At 38.6% G+C, this 21,139-nt stretch overlaps 1 protein-coding gene across 1 annotated transcript in view; it reads left to right on the top strand.

The window, feature by feature from the left end:
• The window catches only part of LOC128667056 (uncharacterized), a 342,615-nt gene that overhangs the window by 157,579 nt on the left and 163,897 nt on the right, over window positions 1-21,139 (top strand). Inside the window, exon 2 of the mRNA XM_053721939.1 lies at window positions 902-985. Coding sequence (XP_053577914.1) covers window positions 919-985 — 67 coding nt within the window. The 5' untranslated portion in view covers window positions 902-918. The remainder of the gene's footprint in view (window positions 1-901; window positions 986-21,139) is intronic.

Raw genomic sequence — 21,139 nt, 5'->3', positions numbered from 1 at the left:
AGGGATATTGTAATTTTAATTTAAAGTTAGGGGGTTGTTAGGTTTATTGGTTAATAATTTAATTTAGTTCTTTGCGATGTGAAGGGGCTAGCGGTTTAGGGGATAATAGGTTTAGTTAGTGCTGGTGATGTGGTAGGCCAGAGGTTTAGGGGTTAATAACTTTATTTAGTGGTGGCGGAATGGGGGTTAATAATTTTTGTATAGTGTCGGGGAGCGGCGGAATAGAGGTTAATAACTTTATTTAGGTGGTGATGATGTTGGGGAGCGGCAGAATAGGGGTTAATAATTTTTATTAGTGGCGGCGATGTCGGGAGAGGAAGATTAGGGGTTAATAGTTTTAATATAGTGTTTGCGAAGTGGGAGGGCAGTGGTTTAAGGGTTAATAGGTAGTTTATTTGTGTTTAGTGTACTTTGTAGCACTTTAGTTATGAGTTTTGTGTAACAGTTTTGTTGCGCAAAACCCATAACTACTGGTCTCAGAAGGCGGTATGGATCGTGTCGGTATAGGCTAGACTGCTAGAATTTTAGCCTCACCGCAAAACTTGTAATGGCAGCGCTATGGAAATCCCACGCAAAAACTTCATTTTTTTGAGTGCGGGATTGACATTGCGTTACAGGCTAAAATGCTTGTGGTATAGCTATACCGACAAGACTCGTAATGGCTGCATTGCTATTTTAACACTGAAATTGCCATTTTTCACCTTTAAAACCAGCAACGCAAAACTTGTAATCTAGGTGTAAACAAATGCTAGATAGAATGATGCGTTAAAAGAAAAGGTTAGTCTGTTCAAATCCTATATTTATCAATTCATACAGAAACTAAACAGTTTTACTAGAAAAAGCAATGTCATTATTTATGTATATGTAATTATTACTATAATTGTTTTTTATTTACTTTTAGAGATTGGCGGATTTATAATGGCAGTACTGTTCTTGGATCCACCCCCAGGGAGCTTGCCAGCAGATAATGAACCAATAAGAAAAGGTAAGAGCTATAATGAGAGTCCTAATTCAAAAATATCAGAGACAGAACCAGTTTTAATACCACCCATCTTGGAACACTACCAACTCCTTTTCTTCTACAAGATACGACGAGTCCACGGATTTCATCCTTACTTGTGGGATATTAACCTCCTGCTAACAGGAAGTGGCAAAGAGCACCACAGCAGAGCTGTATATATAGCTCCTCCCTTCTCTCCACCTCCAGTCATTCTCTTTGCCTGTGTTAGTAATAGGAAGAGGTAAAGTGAGGTGTTAGTTTTAGATTCTTCAATCAAGAAGTTTTTTATTTTAAATGGTACCGGTGCTATTTTCCTCATGGAGATATGGAATGAAGAAGATTTCTGCCCTGAGGTTGATGATCTTAGCAGATGTAACTAAGATCTATTTTGGTTCCCACAGAGCTTCTGAAGGTAGTGCAAGAGAAATCTTCAGTGTGGAGAATGGTGTCATGCTACAAGCAGCATTGAGGTATGTTCAGTCTTTTATTTCTGAGGAGACTAGGTATATCAGAACTGGCTGACATTTTTTTCCCTGCAAGGGAAGGGGTAAGCAGTAGACCTGTACACTGAAGGTGTTACTGAAGATCCTGTGTTTTATACATATTGCTTTGACAAATCTGTATTGGGGCTTGACACTGGGAGAGGCAGCTTGACATTTATATATTTATTAGTTAAAGTTAGTAGGGCTGCAGTTTCTTGTTAAAAAATTTTAAGTTCAGGGGACCACATGGCTTTCTTTTTCAAGCCGCTTCCCATGCGGTTAAACAGACTGTTGAGATGACGTCCATGATGGGCGGGGCCTATTTCGCATGCTCAGACACGCAGCTTACGCTGACTAAGAAGGCAGCAGGAATTGGCTCCGGTGGGGCCTACAGTTGTGTTCTGATCACCAGATCATTGTCGAGTCATTTTGCAGTACCCTGGGGGCAGGTAGGCGCCACAGCAGAGCTGTGGTGAGGTGCAGGGGTCATTTTTTCACTTAAGATATATTTTTTGATTAAAATGTCTCTTAGAGGGTAAATTCACCTTTTACTTATAGGGTGCAATACTTTTTGGGCCAATTGAATTATTATATTTAATTGTTTAAGCGGTTTTAAACGTTTTAGGTAGTTTGAGAAAAAATTGTTGCGTTTTTTATTTCTTAAAGGCGCAGTACACATTTTTCTAAAAGTTGTTTGAATCAATAAATGAGGTGATTTAAGACTATTTTGGCTATTACTAGTCTGTTCAACATGTCTGACATTGAGGAAACTAATTGTTCTATGTGTTTAGAAGCCATTGTGGAACCCCCTCTTACTTTGTGTACCTCTTGTACTGAAAGGGCCTTACAATGTAAAAAGCATATTTTAGGTAAAGAAAGTGTGTCTACGGATGATTCTCAGTCTGAAGAGAATCAGGATATGACATCTAATTCTCCCCAAGTGTCACAACCTTTAAGGCCCACACAAGCGACGCCGAATTCCTCAAATGCGTCTAATTCTTTTACTCTGCAGTGAAGCAGCACCACCAAAATATTTCTTCAAGTTGCTTTATTCAGCTTGAGGAGTAGCCAGACCAAAAAATCAAACAACAACGTTTCGGACACAGTCCTTAGTCATGTATGGCTAAACTCTACACAAAATCATCTTTAAATACCATCTAAGCCCCACCCACACACCTGTAAAGCTGCACATTTCAAATTAACCCCTTACATCCTAATCTAGGTACACAGGTAAATGTAAGCTAAGTTATACATTGCAGTAATACTAAGGTGAAACACACCAATTTCATATATATTGGAATACAATAGTGTATATATATATACAATAAGCAAAAAAGCAGAACAAAATCCACAGTCATCTGTAACAGAAGAAAAAGAAAGAAAAAAAGAATTAAATAACATTATATCTAATCAGACATAAATTAAAGGCATACAGATAGGTCAAAATCCCTATTCATTCCATTAGGGTATAATGTCCCCAACTTATTAATCCAGAACATTTCTCTACTCTTGAGGATTTTAGCCCTATCCCCACCCCTTCTAGGCATAGGAACATGCTCTATCACTTGGAACCTTAACTGATTAAGATTATGTCCAGCAGACAAAAAATGACATGCTACAGGGGCATCTACTTTCTTAGTCCTAATGCTGCTTTTATGTTGAACCATACGTTCACGGACACTACGGGTGGTCTCTCCGACGTACCCCAATCCACAAGGACACTTAATCATATAAACCACATATTCTGTGTTGCATGTAAAATAATCTTTAATAGAAAATATATGTCCAGTCCTAGGATGGCTAAAGGTGGGGGTACGTCGGAGAGACCACCCGTAGTGTCCGTGAATGTATGGTTCAACATAAAAGTAGCATTAGGACTAAGAAAGTAGATGCCCCTGTAGCATGTCATTTTTTGTCTGCTGGACATAATCTTAATCAGTTAAGGTTCCAAGTGATAGAGCATGTTCCTATGCCTAGAAGGGGTGGGGATAGGGCTAAAATCCTCAAGAGTAGAGAAATGTTCTCGATTAATAAATTGGGGACATTATACCCTAATGGAATGAATAGGGATTTTGACCTATCTGTATGCCTTTAATTTATGTCTGATTAGATATAATGTTATTTAATTCTTTTTTTCTTTCTTTTTCTTCTGTTACAGATGACTGTGGATTTTGTTCTGCTTTTTTGCTTATTGTATATATATATACACTATTGTATTCCAATATATATGAAATTGGTGTGTTTCACCTTAGTATTACTGCAATGTATAACTTAGCTTACATTTACCTGTGTACCTAGATTAGGATGTAAGGGGTTAATTTGAAATGTGCAGCTTTACAGGTGTGTGGGTGGGGCTTAGATGGTATTTAAAGATGATTTTGTGTAGAGTTTAGCCATACATGACTAAGGACTGTGTCCGAAACGTTGTTGTTTGATTTTTTGGTCTGGCTACTCCTCAAGCTGAATAAAGCAACTTGAAGAAATATTTTGGTGGTGCTGCTTCACTTTTGTTTATGCTATATTGTTGGGTTATGGCAGGAACCTGGACGCTGGCACACCTGACACATTCCCTGTGCTGGACATATATGATTGCTTCTTTTACTCTGCAGGATATGGCTGCAGTTATGTCAACTACCCTTACAGAGGTATTATCTATGTTACCAGTGTTACAGAGTAGTAGGACAGGAATTAATGTGAATACTGAGTCCTCTGATGCTTTGTTGGCTATTTCCGATGTACCCTCACAGGGCTCTGAGTTGGGTGTCAGGGATTTGTTGTCTGAGGGAGAACTTTCAGACCCAGGAAGTATGTTACCTCAGACAGATTCGGACGTCATGTCCTTTAAATTTAAGCTTGAACACCTCCGCCTGTTACTTCATGAGGTTTTAGCGACTCTGGATGACTGTGACCCTATTGTGATACCTCCAGAGAAATTGTGTAAAATGGACAAATATCTAGAGGTACCTACTTACACCGGGTATACCGTTCTCTCCTCCTCCTAATTTCAAGAAAATTTATCCCATATCAGACACTATTCTGGACTCTTGGCAGTCGGTCCCTAAGGTGGAGGGAGCTATATCTACCCTAGCTAAGCGTACAACTATTCCTATTGAGGACAGTTGTGCTTTCAAAGAAATTATTTATTCATCAGGGTTTCCTTTTGCAACCAACAGCTTGCATTGTTCCAGTTACTACTGCAGCAGCTTTTTGGTTTGATGCTCTAGAAGAGTCTCTGAAGGTTGAGACCCCTTTAGAGGACATTTTAGATAGAATTAGGGCTCTCATGCTAGCTAATTCTTTTATTACAGATGCCGCCTTTCAAATTGCTAAGTTGGCGGCGAAAAATTTAGGATTTGCCATTTTAGTGCGTAGAGCATTATGGTTAAAATCGTGGTCTGCTGATGTGTCATCTAAATTAAAGCTCTTAGCTATTCCTTTCAAGGGGAAGACCCTATTCGGTTCATGAAGAGGTAAGAAAGTTGATCCGGCGTCTCAAGCATCCATTTATCCCCCAAGCCGGTCGAACCCGAAGTGAAACGTAGCCGTGTGACTTGTTAGCCCGGAGTGCTGTAGCCAGTAGAGGAGAACCAGTCCTCAGTGATACATGCATGTAAAAGAAGGAGCAGGCACTGCATACACAGATTAATGCAAAAAATATCCCATTGTTTATTGGAAAAAATATACAGTAAATACCAATCCAACAAGGGGTGGGTGATGCTTAAAAGCAACTCCAAGACAGGCATAGAGTTGACAGAGGCAGTGATCTGACGCATTTTGCGCCCCCTACAGGCGCTTACTCATAGATCTATTGTATGCTTAGATAGTATGTTTTATAATATATACGATTCCCTTAACAAGTGATATTAACCCTATCATAACCTTAGGAAAACGGAAAATGAAGGAAAGGCTCCTATATTAAAAAAGACTTATCTCAATATATTAGCAAAAGACAGTTGACTATGTATTTATTTTATAAAAATTAAAACTGCTAGTTCCAAAAAAGTACCTTATATTAATTACTGAATCTGAGGGAACTATTATATTAGTGGGCATACTAAGGCTTCTATTACCTTATATCTATTAAAGCCTAACTCACAACATTGAAAGTGTTAACAAATGCCCAGAAACCTAAATAAGCCTCGTTTTACATGTGACACTGTTTAAGGACAGAAAAGAACAGGTAATGTTTATAATGGAGCATAAACCAATGGTATACTCTGAACTATGCTGGTAATTATGCCTTAGTAAAGTGAGAGAGGGTACAAGATACAAGGATACACATTGTATTATCAAATCTTAAGATAATATAAACACACATGTAAATATAGAATGAGGAAGTTATAGGGTACTCCAATACAGACAGATTAGACATCAATTAAAAATTGATGTCACATTCTCTATTTAGTCCTGACGGACTTCTGGTCTGCAATTGGAGTATCCAATAAATCTCCTTTCTTTGTAATATATTGTATCTGTTTCCACCTCTGGGCGGTACATTGGCAACATCAATTATGCTTATAGAAACATCAACTATATTTGAAAAATGTTCCCCATTGAAGTGGTTAGCTATAGCTGATTCCTTTACATAATTTTTGGTGTCCCTAAGATGTTCACGGAACCTCTTTCTGACCTCCCTAGAGGTTTGACCAACATACTGCATCAGACATAGATTGCATGTAAGTAGGTAGACAGCAAAAGTTGTACCACAGTTGGCATTGAAATTAATGTCATATCTGCGTCTGGTAATACTGCTGATGAAATAATTACCTCCGCTCATAAAGGCACACGTACCACAATTTCTACTCAGACATTTGAAATTCCCCTGTCTAGTAAGCCACCTAGAGTTCACTGGACAGGTCCTGGTAATATTACTAGAAGAATGACTTCTAGCTAGGGTATGAGGTTTTTTAGACACAAATTTACAATTCTTTATTACAGGGGCCAATGTAGGATCTCCTTCAAGAATATGCAGATGTTTTTGTAAGATTTTAACTATTTCTGAATATTGGCTAGTATATTCTGTGGTGAATTCGATGGCCTCTTTATAAGAATTCTCTTTTGAACTACACTTACTGGCCTCATAAGACTGAATCTCTGTTCTACATTTTTCTAAGGAACGTGCATTATATCCTCTTGCTATCAGTCTTTTTTTAAGATCCAATTGACTGTATTTCATAAGTTTCTTGCGACTGTGTGTTTCTTTTTAGCCTTATAAATTGTCCCCGAGGGACAGCTTTTATGAGATGACTAGGATGTTGTGAGGTGGCGTGCAGTATTGTATTACCTGCAACAGGCTTACAATAGGTTTTAGTAATAACTTTGCTGCCACTCACTTGTAAGGTCAAGTCAAGATAATTTACTTCTTCTTGATTAAAAATACCAGTAAATTTAAGATTCATGAAGTTGTTGTCCAAAAAATTAATGAATCTATTGAACAGCTCTTCATCCACTGTTTTTTTTAGGATGACCAAGAGATCATCTATGTATCTCACATATAATAAAATATCCTCCAACCATGGGTTAAGAACACTATAGATGTAAGTGAGCTCCCACCATGAGACGTATAAATTTGCGAACGCAGAGGCAAATTTTGCCCCCATGGCCGTCCTGCATATTTGTCTATAGAAGGACCCTTCGAACATGAAGTAATTGTGGGATAACACAAATCGTAGAACATCACCAATATACTTCTTGGTGTCATATTCCAGATTCAGTTCTCTCTCTAGGAAAAAATCAACTGCCTCAATCCCTAGATGTTGTGGTATAGAGGTATATAAGGAAGTGTTTTTCAACCAGTGTGCCGCGGCACACTAGTGTGCCGTGAGTGATCCTCAGGTGTGCTGCGGCAGACTGACAACAGTGTGACATTTTTTAAAGTTTGCTTGTTTTTTTATTCTGGGCCGTTTTTTTATTTTGAGTGAGATGATGACTGAGGGTAACTGTGCAGTGACAGCTCACCTCCCTGACCCGTGTTCACACTTGGAAGGAACCCCCACCCACCACAACACATGCCTAGTACACTCAGCACCATGTGACACTTCAATCCCTAATGCATGCTGACGCAGTTTTGCTCCTCCTCCAGAACAGTTCCAGCCAGGTCACGTCACTCACGTTCCTTCTCAGCACAAGGAACATGACTGGAGACTCACTGGAGAGGAAGAGGGAGGTGCTCCACATATAATCTTGTGCTCCACAGATAACACTTTTCCCGGTGTGGGGGGGGGGGGGGGGACTTTCCCAGTGCAGGGGTGTCCCTCTTTCAAATTTTGAAATAATGGCATCATTTACAACCATGACATATTGACATTCATTCACAGACAATCTTTATGATTGTTTGTGAATGAATGTCAATATGTCATGTATAGTTTGTAGAAGGCATGGCATGACAGCACAGTACAGTGTGTGTGTATGTATATGTATGTGTATATATATATATATATATATATATATATAAATATATATATATATATATACATATACTGTATATGCTGTATTAGGCTACAATGTGTGATTCTGTAAAATTTTGGGATGGTGGTGTGCCGCAGGATTTTTTAATGTAAAAAAGTGTGCCACGGCAAAAAAAAGGTTTAAAATCACTGGTATAAGGAACTAATATCTACCACTAACCATGTATAATGTGATTCCCAAACCACCGTATGTAACACATCTATAAGGTGTGAGCTACACTATCCAACCATGCCCCCAAAGGCTCAAACAAGGACCCCACACCAGAGACAATAGGTCTACCCGGTGGATGTGTGAGGTCCTTGTGAACCTTAGGGACATGGTAAAAGATAGGAGCAAGAGGATTTTTGGGGACTAGAGTGTCTAGGTCTGTCTCTTTAAATACCCCTAAATGTATGCCTTCAGTGATTAGTTTGACAAGATCTCTTCTGTACTGTGCAACTGGATTTCCCATCATTTTGTGATAAACTTTAGTATCAGATAATTGGGAGTGTGCCTCACAGAAATAATCTTCTTTGTCTAATACGACAATGCTTCCCCCCTTATCCGAATTTCTAATGATAATCTGATCATTGTTTCTGAGAGAGGTAATGGCTTTTCTCTCCCCTTTACTCAGATTCTGGGGGGGGGGAAGCATTGTTGCCCAGAGACCTTTCTAATTCTAAGATGTCTTCCTGTACTAATCTCTGATATGCATTAATATGGGGACCTCTATATTGTACAGGATAAAAATCAGACTTTCAATGCCAATTTTCTTATAAATTTATTAAGGTCAAGGATTGTGTTAAAGCTTGAAAAATTTGACGTTGGTGCAAAACCCAATCCCTTAGATAACACTTTGCTTTCATCAGCTGTAAGGCTAAGATGAGAGAGATTGATAATGCTAAATCCACACGTGCTTTTAATATTTGAACAGTCCCCTTGAACAATGTGAATATCACCAATTAATGTCCCTTCTTCTTCTTTGACTTTCCTGGTCCTTTCTTTCCTCCATCTTTTTCTTCTTCTTTTTCTAGTAGGCCCATCTGTCTTGTCTTTGGTCTCACTACTTGCATAGTGTCTTCTGTTCTGTTCTTCGGTATACCCTGTAAAAAAACAGAAGAAGGAGGGGAAAGAGAAGAACAAACAGAAGGAGAAGAGGAACAATTGGATGTATAGGATGTGCCCGCAAATGAAGTTTCGGCATCTGAATTATCCCCTTCTGAGCCACTGAAGACCACTTTCTTGTGATTCTTTTTAAGTATAGACTTTGGCACCTGTGGGGACAATTCTTCTTGGCCTTCCTGTTGATTATCCACATTTCTTTTTTGTCTGTGTTGCCTTTTAGATTTGTTCCTGTTAGCTCTTTGTATTTTTATAAGAAAAAAAACGATCCAAAACAGCAGTTTTCCAATAAAAGATAGTTCATCAGCTTTATTCAAATTTAAAAATACACGGGCATCAAGGTAAAAAGGGAAGTAGAAAAAGCCGGTCTTACGCGTTTTGGCAAAGACACAAAGCCGTAATCATAGACCATAACAGCTTACAGGTGTTACAGGCATTTATACATGTTACAAAGAACCCATTGGATAATAAAAACAACACACCCACTAAACCCCAATTACCTTCTTAAAGAGGATCAGCAATAAATATCATGTATTGAATCGCACAAAAACCAAATAATCACCTAACATAACCTAATAAATATACAGATAATGCAGCTACAAATTCATGAATATGTCAAATACAAAACAAAATCACAGCAAAAGGATATAGATTAAATAAAATAAATGGCGACCAAAGTAATTTGTGCAAAAACAAAAAATTAATATATACATGTAACATCAGAAAATAATTTTCAAGAGATCAATCATTTAAAGGAAAACAAGATTAGATATACTAGAATATAAATATGCAAATTTCATCAAATGTGACAATAAGGGTGAAAAAGTATATATATATGAAATAAATGTTAATCACCTATCATAAAGTACATTATACATGCTATAAATGCAAAAGTAATAAATCGACCAACATACAGTAAGTTGATCTGTATATATAGCAAATAAATAAATAATGTATATAGCAAATTAATCCCCCTTAAATTAATGCATAAATAAAATAATTCATAAATGCATAAATAAAAAGAAAACATAATTAGTTTTCCCAAAAATTAATTAAATCATTTTCAGAATTGAAGCCTTCTGGCGTGAGTGTGCATAACTTGTGGATCCAATAGACCTCCTGCCTGGCCAAAATAGGCCACTTATCTCCACCCCTAGGAGTTTTTTTTATGCTTTCTATGGCATTCCACTGGAAACTGCACACATCACCACCATGGACCTCAATAAAGTGGCTGGCAAGTTCAGAACAGTGAACCTTATTCCTGACGTACCCTAGGTGCTCACGTATCCGAGTACGAACTTCACGGGTAGTCATACCCACGTACTGTAATTTATGATAGGTGCAGCCCACAAGGTAAATCACGAATGAAGAAGAACACTTGACACATCCCCTAGTATCAAAGACTTGATTGGTCACATAGGAACTAAATGAACTGCCGGTCTTAATGTGTTCACAGGCCTCGCAGTTCTTTCCACATTTATAGTTATGCACACTCACGCCAGAAGGCTTCAATTCTGAAAATGATTTAATTAATTTTTGGGAAAACTAATTATGTTTTCTTTTTATTTATGCATTAATTTCAGGGTGATTAATTTGCTATATACATTATTTATTTATTTGCTATATATACAGATCAACTTACTGTATGTTGGTCGATTTATTACTTTTGCATTTATAGCATGTATAATGTACTTTATGATAGGTGATTACCATTTTTTTCATATATATATATACTTTTTCACCCTTATTATCACATTTGATGAAATTTGCATATTTATATTCTAGCATATCTAATCTTGTTTTCCTTTAAATGATTGATCTTTTGAAAATTATTTTCTGATGTTACATGTATATATTCATTTCTTTCATGTAATTGGCAAGAGTCCATGAGCTAGTGACATATGGGATATACAATCCTACCAGGAGGGGTAAAGTTTCCCAAACCTCAAAATGCCTATAAATACACCCCTCACCACACCCACAATTCAGTTTTACAAACTTTGCCTCCTATGGAGGTGGTGAAGTAAGTTTGTGCTAAGATTTCTATGTTGATATGCGCTTCTCAGCATTGTTGAAGCCCAATTCCTCTCAGAGTACAGCGAATGTCAGAGGGACGTGAAGGGAGTATCACTGATTTGAATACGATGATTTCCCTAACGGGGGTCTATTTCATAGGTTCTCTGTTATCGGTCGTAGAGATGCAACTCCTACCTCCTTTTTCAGATCGACGATATACTCTCAATTTACCATTACCTCTACTAATAACTGTTTTAGTACTGGTTTGGCTATCTGCTATATGTGGATGGGTGTCTTTTGGTAAGTATGTTTTTTATTACTTAAGACACCTCAGCTATGGTTTGGCACTTTATGCATTTATATAAAGTTCTAAATATATGTATTGTACTGATATTTGCCATGAGTCAGGTTCATGTATTTCCTTCAGCAGACTGTCAGTTTCATATTTGGGGAATTTAAACATTTTAAGAAATTTATTTCTTACCTGGGGTTTAGTCTTTTTTTCAATTGACTACTTCTTGCTATTGCGGGTATTAGGCCCGCGGGTGCGTCAAATGCTAAACTTTATTGCGTCATTCTTGGCGCGAAAAAATTTTTGGCGCGGAAAAAGACGTTTATGACGCAACTTCGTCATTTCCGGCATCATACGTGACGCCGAGACCTTTCACACGGCGGCATCATTAGTGACGGGAGTGTGTCATTTCCGGTTATTTTTGGCGCCAAAAAAGTTTACGTTACGTTGTGCATCATACTTGTCGCCAATTTTTTTTCATTATTTCAATACCCCATTGATGTTTGCCTCTTGCTTTTTTCTCTATCAGAGGCCTATGCTTTTGCATTTTTTCCCATTCCTGAAACTGTCATATAAGGAAATAGATAATTTTGCTTTATATGTTGTTTTTTCTCTTACATTGAGCAAGATGTCCCAATCCGATCCTGTCTCAGAAGTTTCTGCTGGAACATTGCTGCCTGACATCGGTTCTACCAAAGCTAAGTGCATTTGTTGTTAAAGTGTAGAAATTATTCCACCAAATGCCATTTGTAATAGTTGTCATAATGAACTTTTACATGCAGATAGTGTTTCCATCAGTAATAGTACATTGCCAGTTGCAGTTCCTTCAACTTCTAATGTACATGATATACCTGTAAAAAAAAAAAAAAATTTCTCCAAAATTTTTATTGAGACAAACAAAACAAAATAATATGATACAGCTCCACAAGAGTATGTGCATAGGAATTTCAAACATAGAAAAGTAGACAATGAATCTTAGATATTGGTAAGTTGAAGATTAGTTTGCTCTTTCCACATACATAGTTTTTCATTTATTGGAGTACATAGGTGTGAAGTTGTATATAAAAAAAAGGGGTATAGGGTCTCTTTTTAATTTTATATAAGATATTATGCATGTAAGTGAACAAAGTTATATCCCTGTTTCGTAGTAAGCTAGGGCTAGCAAACCACGTCCTGTAGACTAAAGTGGGTTTCGAGTAATAATATAGCGAGGAATCTGTGCGTCTACTTGTGGTATAGGATACGTTTAACTAATAACTGAAGGGGTCTTTTGGCTTAATCATGAGATCGGTATCGGTGAAGGGATATAACTTAACAATAAAATTGTGAGAGAAGGAAAGAGTACAGCGGGCAAGAGCCGCTTGAAATAAGGAAAAATGGGTATAGGACCCAAAATATGGGGGGGCGGAGCTATTTTAAAATTAATTAATTAGTATCACCCTCCAGGGATTGTTGTCTCCACCGGACACCGACGGGAAAGGGAGATTGGATATGACCCACCCTGACAAACAGGGCGGGAAAGGGAGGAGGGAGATACTGCTCCTAACTTTCTGTTTTAGCAGGATGTTTAACTCTATATGGTATAAAAATAGTGAATTATGGGAAGGTTATCAGATCTCTCTCCCCGAGAGGCAAGTTGCTTATTAGAAGACAGAGTGTAGAACATGTAGTGAACAATTCTTATGCAAATGGCATAGGGAGAGAAGTGCAATATAAGAATGGTATAGACAGGCGTAACTTCTACTGGTCAAACCAGTTCATATAATCTTGCCTCCTAGGGAGAGCGAGCCAATCCCTTCAGGAGAGTGTGAAAGCAAACTAGTAATATGAAACATTTAACTTTTCATATATGTTCTAAAACATATATAAAACAATGTGTGAACTGGTTCAAACCCTTTATTAGAATTAGAGAGCCCTATATGTAGCACCATACACAAATTACTCTGAGCTCATAGGCACTGTATATATGAGTTAGTTATGCCATTCAGTGTGAGGCTATTTAGTTTGATATATGTAGCAGCAGACAGTGACATCTTAACCATATAGGAGAAGAGGTGATAAGCTGGTTCTCAAAATATAGAGCAACATTGAATACAAACAATAACCTTATCCTTATGCATAATGAGTCTAAATGTGTGTTGTCATCCATAGATATTTTTGCTTATTGTTAAAGTCAAGAGAAAAAGGGTTTTCCCAGACTAAATATAGAGGAGCAGGAACTCTAGGTAAAAATTGTGAAATAACATTAAGTGCCCGTTTTGCAGAAATGTATTGAAGGGCTGGGTAAAACCTGTTAAGGGTAGTGGATAAAACGAAATGGTTGCACTATATACATCCTATAACTTCAGAAGCTAACATTAACAGTGTCTGTGTAATAGCACATAAACCACATAAGAGCAATGGGGAGGCTATTAAATGCAGGTTTAGTCTTTCTCTTATAGAGAGTCTCAAACAAACTGGGGGAAACAGGGTATCCGGCATTGCAGCCATCATAAATAACCTCCAGAACCACTATTCCTCTGCAGTATCTTCAGGCAGAGATAATGACAGAAAAATGAGTTGCAATATCGTTCAATTGGTGGGCGTAAGCTAATGTTGTGTATGATGGTCATAGTGTCCAGAGTCAAGATATGGTATGATTGTTTTGAACCTCTGCAAGAGCCTTCCTGAAGTCGGTGACCACAGCCGCAATGTCTATATACCGGTGTTACATATTAATGTCTATGTGGTCTGGGCAGCAAGAAATAGACCAGTTGTGAACACTCTCATACCAGATGAGCTTTAAAATGGTCCATCACCAGCAGTGTCCTCCGTTGTCTTACCCGACTCCAGATCGGACTGTAAGCGGCAGAGTGAGCTTCAGGAGTAAGGTAATTGCTGCTTTGTAAGTCTGAAGATATCTCGTGAGGAAGCGGCAGCCGGCGTCTGGGTATGTATCTACTAACGGAGTCCCAGTGGTCAAGCTCTGTATCTCCGGTGGAGACGGTGTCATCATAGCCCCGCATAAGTGGTTTCCCAGATCGGAGGCAGCGACCCGAGTGTGGGCAGGAGGAGGATGGTCAGCGTGTAAGGCCCAAGATGGCGGCTTAGCTAGCGCGCTTATATCAGTCGGGCTCTTAGTCTCCTCGGAATCCAGCATCACCTGAGTGGCCGGTGGAGAGGAAAGAGCCGGCGGTCTGCTCGTCTTGCAGAACTCAGAGCGCGGTATTCCACTGTCAGGGGGATTTTCAAGATCATACTCAGCTGTTGTCTTGTTTTCCCCAGCACGCTGCATCCGATCTGCGGTCTACTCTGCATGGATTATCTGCGGTGCAAGGTCTGGTAGCAGTGACATTAGGTCATCTTTCATGCTGCTAAAGTGTTGCGCTAAGCGTTGTTGGGTACGTCGTTCCCATACTGCAAGGGCCTCCATATTTTCCGTGCTGTTGCAGTACAGGGTCTATACGGTGCATCCACGTGGGGTAGCTTGAAAGCAGGATTCAGAGCTGTATTTCTTGGTTGAATTACTTTTGACTTCTAGTGGAGTATTATAGGTAGCATTAGTCTTCTGGAGTGACTTAGAGAAAGTTTGGGCTCTGTATATATTAATTAAATCACTTAATGATATCTCTGAGCCAGGAGCTACACACACACACACGTCTAGCTGCCTCGGCAGTTGGCTCTGCCCCCCCTACCTGTAAATTTTAAAGAATTTGTATCTGAATCTATTCTGAAGGCTTTGTCTGCATTTCCACCTTCTAATAAACATAAAAGGTATTTTAAAACTTCTCAGTTAGCTGATGAAATTTCAAATGACCAGCAACATAATAATTTATCCTCTTCTGATGAGGATCTATCTGATTCAGAAGATCCTTCCACAGACATTGATACTGACAAATCTACTTATTTATTTAAAATAGAGTATATGCGTTCTTTATTAAAAGAAGTGTTAATTACTTTGGATATTGAGGTAACCAGTCCTATTGACGTTCACTCTAATAAACGTTTAAATGCTGTTTTTAAACCTCCTGTGGTTTCCCCAGGGGTTTTTCCTATTCCTGAGGCTATTTCTGATATGATTTCTAGGGAATGGAATAAGCCAGGTACTTCTTTTATTCCTTCTTCAAGGTTTAAAAAATTGTATCCTTTACCAGCAAAATCTATAGAGTTTTGGAGAAAAATCCGCAAAGTTGATGGGGCTATTTCTACTCTTGCTAAACTTACCACTATTCCTATGGAAGATAGTACTTCCTTTAAGGATCCTTTAGATAGGAAGCTTGAATCTTATCTAAGGAAGGCCTATTTATATTCAGGTCATCTTCTCAGACCTGCTATTTCTTTGGCTGATGTTGCGGCTGCCTCAACTTTTTGGTTTGAGAATTTAGCGCAACGAGAATTGGATCCTGACATATCTAGCATTACTCGCTTACTGCAACATGCTAATCATTTTATTTGTGATGCCATTTTTTATATTATCAAAATTGATATTAGATCCATGTCTTTAGCTGTATTAGCTAGAAGAGCTTTGTGGCTTAAATCTTGGAATGCTGATATATGACATCTAAATCTAGATTACTATCTCTTTCTTTCCAAGGTAATAATTTATTTGGTTCTCAGTTGGATTCTATTATTTCAACTATCACTGGAGGAAAAGGAGTTTTTCTGCCTCAAGATAAAAAACCTAAGGGTAAATCTAAGGCTTCTAACCGTTTTCGTTCCTTTCGTCAGAATAAGGAACAAAAACTCAATCCTCCTCTCAAGGAATCTGCTTCCAATTGGAAGCCTTCCTCAAATTGGAATAAATCCAAGCCATTTAGGAAACCAAAGTCTGCCCCTAAGTCCGCATGAAGGTGCGGCACTCATTCCAGCTCAGCTGGTAGGGGGCAGATTAAGGGTTTTCAAGGATTTTTGGATCAATCTGTCCAAAATCATTGGATTCAGAGCATTGTCTCTCAGGGGTATCAAATGGGATTCAAAGTAAGACCTCCTGTGAGAAGATTTTTTTTCTCTCACACATCATTGTAAATCCAGTAAAAGCTCAGGCTTTTCTGAAGTGTGTTTCAGACCTGGGGTTTTCAGGGGTAATCATGCCAGTTCCTCCTCAGGAACAAGGTTTGGGGTTTTATTCAAACCTATTCATTGTACCAAAGAAAGAAAATTTATTCAGACCAGTTCTGGATCTGAAAATTTTGAATCGTTATGTAAGAGTACCAACTTTCAAGATGGTGACTATAAGGACTATTCTGCCTTTTGTTCAGCAAGGACATTATATGTCCACAATAGACTTGCAGGATGCATACCTTAATATTCCGATTCATCAAGAACACTATCAGTTTCTGAGATTCTCTTTTCTAGACAAGCATTACCAATTTGTTGCTCTTCCATTTGGCCTAGCAACAGCTCCAAGAATCTTTTCAAAGGTTCTGGGTGCCCTACTATCTGTAATCAGAGAACAGGGTATTGCGGTGTTTCCTTATTTGGATGATATCTTGGTACTAGCTCAGTCTTTACATACTGCAGAATCTCACACAAATCAACTAGTGTTGTTTCTTCGGAAACATGGTTGGAGGATCAATTTACCAAAAAAATTCTTGATTCCTCAGACAAAGGTCACCTTTTTAGGCTTCCAGATAGATTCAGTGTCCATGACTCTGTCTCTAACAGACAAGAGACATTTAAAATTGGTCGCAGCATGCCGGCACTTTCAGTCTCAGTTATTCCCTTCAGTGGCTATGTGCATGGAAGTTTTAGGTCTCATGACTGCAGCATCGGACGCGATCCCCTTTGCTCGTTTTCACATGAGACCTCTACAGCTTTGTATGCTAAATCAATGGTGCAGGGATTATACAAAGATATCACAATTAATATCCTTGAATCCCAATGTACGACACTCTCTGACATGGTGGATAAATCACCATTGTTTGGTTCAAGGGGCTTCTTTTGTTCGGCCAACCTGGACTGTGATCTCAACAGATTCGAGTCTTTCAGGTTGGGGAGCTGTTTGGGGATCTCTGACAGCACAAGGGGTTTGGAAATCTCAAGAGGTGAGATTACCAATAAATATTTTAGAACTACGTGCAATTCTCAGGGCTCTTCAGTTCTGGCCCCTGCTAAAGAGAGAACCATTCATTTGTTTTCAGACAGACAATATCACAACTGTGGCTTATGTTAATCATCAGGGTGGGACTCACAGTCCCCAAGCTATGAAAGAAGTATCTTGGATACTTGCTTGGGCGGAATCCAGCTCCTGTCTAATCTCTGCGGTGCATATCCCAGGTGTAGACAATTGGGAGTTGGATTATCTCAGCCGCCAGACTTTACATCCAGGGGAGTGGTCTCTCCATCCAGATGTGTTTTCTCAGATTGTTCAGATGTGGGGTCTTCCAGAAATAGATCTCATGGCCTCTCATCTAAACAAGAAACTTCCCAGATACCTGTCCAGGTCCAGGGATGTTCGGGCGGAAGCAGCGGATGCGCTGACACTTCCTTGGTGTTATCATCCTGCTTACATCTTCCCGCCTCTAGTTCTCCTTCCAAGAGTGATCTCCAAAATCATCATGGAACAGTCTTTTGTGTTGCTGGTGGCTCCGGCATGGCCACACAGGTTTTGGTATGCAGATCTAGTTCGGATGTCCAGTTGCCCGCCTTGGCCACTTCCATTACGGCCGGACCTACTATCTCAAGGTCCGTTTTTCCATCAGGATCTCAAATCATTAAATTTGAAGGTATGGAAATTGAACGCTTAGTACTAAGTCATAGAGGTTTCTCTGACTCAGTGATTAATACTATGTTACAAGCTCGTAAATCTGTCTCTAGAAAGATTTATTATAGAGTTTGGAAGACTTACATTTCATGGTGTTCTTCTCATAAATTCTCCTGGCATTCTTTTAGAATTCCTAGAATTTTACAGTTCCTTCAGGATAGTTTGGATAAGTGTTTGTCTGCAAGTTCCTTGAAAGGACAAATCTCTGTTCTTTGTTTTATTTCACAGAAAGATTGCTATACCTCTTGATATTCACTGTTTTGTACAGGCTTTAGTTCGTATTAAGCCTGTCATTAAATCAATTTCTCTTCCTTGGAGTCTTAATTTGGTTCTGAAGGCTTTACAGGCTTCTCCATTTGAACCTATGCATTCTTTGGACATTAAACTACTTTCTTGGAAAGTGTTGTTCCTTTTGGCTATCTCTTCTGCTAGAAGAGTTTCTGAGCTATCTGCTCTTTCTTGTGAGTCTCCTTTTCTGATTTTTCATCAGGATAAGGCAGTTTTGTGGACTTCTTTTCAATTTTTACCTAAGGTTGTGAATTCTAACAACATTAGTAGAGAAATTGTTGTCCCTTCCTTATGTCTCAATCCTAAGAATTCTTTGGAGAGATCCTTACATTCTTTGGATGTGGTAAGAGCTTTGAAATATTATGTGGAAGCTACTAAAGATTTCAGGAATACTTTGTTTTTTTTTCTGGTCCTAGGAAAGGTCAGAAGGCTTCTGCTATTTCTTTTGCTTCTTGGTTGAAACTTTTGATTCATCAAGCTTATTTGGAGTCAGGTCAGGCCCCGCCTCAGAGAATTACAGCTCATTCTACTAGAACAGTCTCCACTTCGTGGGCTTTTAAGAATGAAGCTTCAGTTGATCAGATTTGCAAAGCGGCGACTTGGTCCTCTTTGCATACATTTACTAAATTCTACCGTTTTGATGTATTTGCTTCTTCGGAAGAAGTTTTTGGTAGAAAAGTTCTTCAGGCAGCTGTTTCAGTTTGATTCTTCTGCTTTTGATTTAAGTTTTCTTCTTTCAAAAATGAAAATAAACTTATTTTTTTGGGTTGTGGATTACATTTTTCAGCGAAATATGGCTGTTTTTATTTTTATTCCCTCCCTCTCTAGTGACTCTTGAGTGGAAGACTCCACATCTTGGGTATTGATATCCCATATGTCACTAGCTCATGGACTCTTGCTAATTACATGAAAGAAAACATAATTTATGTAATAACTTACCTGATAAATTCATTTCTTTCATATTGGCAAGAGTCCATGAGGCCCACCCTTTTTATAGTGGTTATGATTTTTTGTATAAAGCACAATTATTTCCAAATTTCCTTTGTTGATGCTTTCTACTCCTTTCTTTATCACCCCACTGCTTGGCTATTAGTTAAACTGAATTGTGGGTGTGGTGAGGGGTGTATTTATAGGCATTTTGAGGTTTGGGAAACTTTGCCCCTCCTGGTAGGATTGTATATCCCATATGTCACTAGCTCATGGACTCTTGCCAATATGAAATAAATAAATTTATCAGGTAAGTTCTTACATAAATTATGTTTTTTTGTTTTTGCACAAATTACTTTGGTCGCCATTTATTTTATTTAATCTATATCCCTTTGCTGTGATTTTGTTTTGTATTTGACATATTCATGAATTTGTAGCTGCATTATCTGTATATTTATTAGGTTATGTTAGGTGATTATTTGGTTTTTGTGCGATTCAATACATGATATTTATTGCTGTTCCTCTTTAAGAAGGTAATTGGGGTTTAGTGGGTGTGTTGTTTTTATTATCCAATGGGTTCTTTGTAACATGTATAAATGCCTATAACACCTGTAAGCTGTTATGGTCTATGATTACGGCTTTGTGTCTTTGCCGAAACGCGTAAGATCGGCTTTTTCTACTTCCCTTTTTACCTTGATGCCCGTGTATTTTTAAATTTGAATAAAGCTGATGAACTATCTTTTATTGGAAAACTGCTGTTTTGGATCGGTTTTTTTCTTATACCAATCGGGAGGAATAGGAGTCCTCCTATCCTGTATCTACAGTGTTTTTCCCAGCCTGAAGATTTGGTCCCTATCGGAATACCAAGCAGAGCAGTGTACAGCGGTCGGAAGCGGAGACGCAGCAAGCGCATGTCACATGGGTACCTGACGTCACCCGGAAGTGCTATGGAATCACACGCTGTTCTAGATGCCACGGAGGAGTGGATGCACTGATGCTGGTGATTACCTCGAAGAACGAGTGGTGACCGGGGTGAGCCACTATTGTTTTCCTGTTGTGAATAGGGTGAGGCCTGAAGGCTGTGTATTGCTGAGTCCCCAGATGGATGTTTACATGCTGGCCTTCCTTGGAGTGGTGAGTCAGTTGAACCAGTGACACTGCCCTATATACCACTGTATGCTTGTGCTATATGTAACTGTGAAGGCTTGGATTACTTGGGACTTGATGCATATCTTGCTGCTTAACCTGTGACGTAAGGACTGCATTTTCTTCTTTTTTTTTTCTCTTTGTATTTTTCTCAGTGCTGCCCAATTATAGACTTTGTCGGTATCATAGTCCTCTTTATCCCTTAAGAACTTTTCACCTTTTCTATGGGCCTGTTCTTTGTCTTGTTTGGCTGTATTGGCACTTAATTGTTTTTGAAGACTTTCAAATTTGGCAGAAGGAGCATGTTGCTTTAAATCCTCCTTTAAACCCAGGATAGTGGAACTTAGTGATTTGCGCTTATTATCTTTAACACGGATTAGTATTCTCATTAATTTGAAGGAACACTCAGAAAGTGCCGTGTTCCATTCTTCTGTATCCTCAGTATTTTCAAATTGGAATGAGGGATATTTTTTTATTCAAAGCCCTCTGGGTATCCTGTGAGTCCACACCTGCCATGTCTTTAAGGAGTAAAGGTGATTTGTTACGTTAACTGTTAGATACAGAGTCACCTTGTAAAAAAACTGTGTTACAGGAATAGGCACAGCAAATGGTTAAAATGTATATATGTACGGGAGCAGGATGTAAGATTATCGTCTCAATGTAACCCTGTTGTCAAA

This window comes from Bombina bombina, chromosome 7 (assembly GCF_027579735.1).
Source record: "Bombina bombina isolate aBomBom1 chromosome 7, aBomBom1.pri, whole genome shotgun sequence".
NCBI classification, from domain to species: Eukaryota; Metazoa; Chordata; class Amphibia; order Anura; family Bombinatoridae; genus Bombina; species Bombina bombina.
Note: the sequence above shows the minus strand (reverse complement) of the source record. Positions and strands in the feature narration are given on the sequence as shown.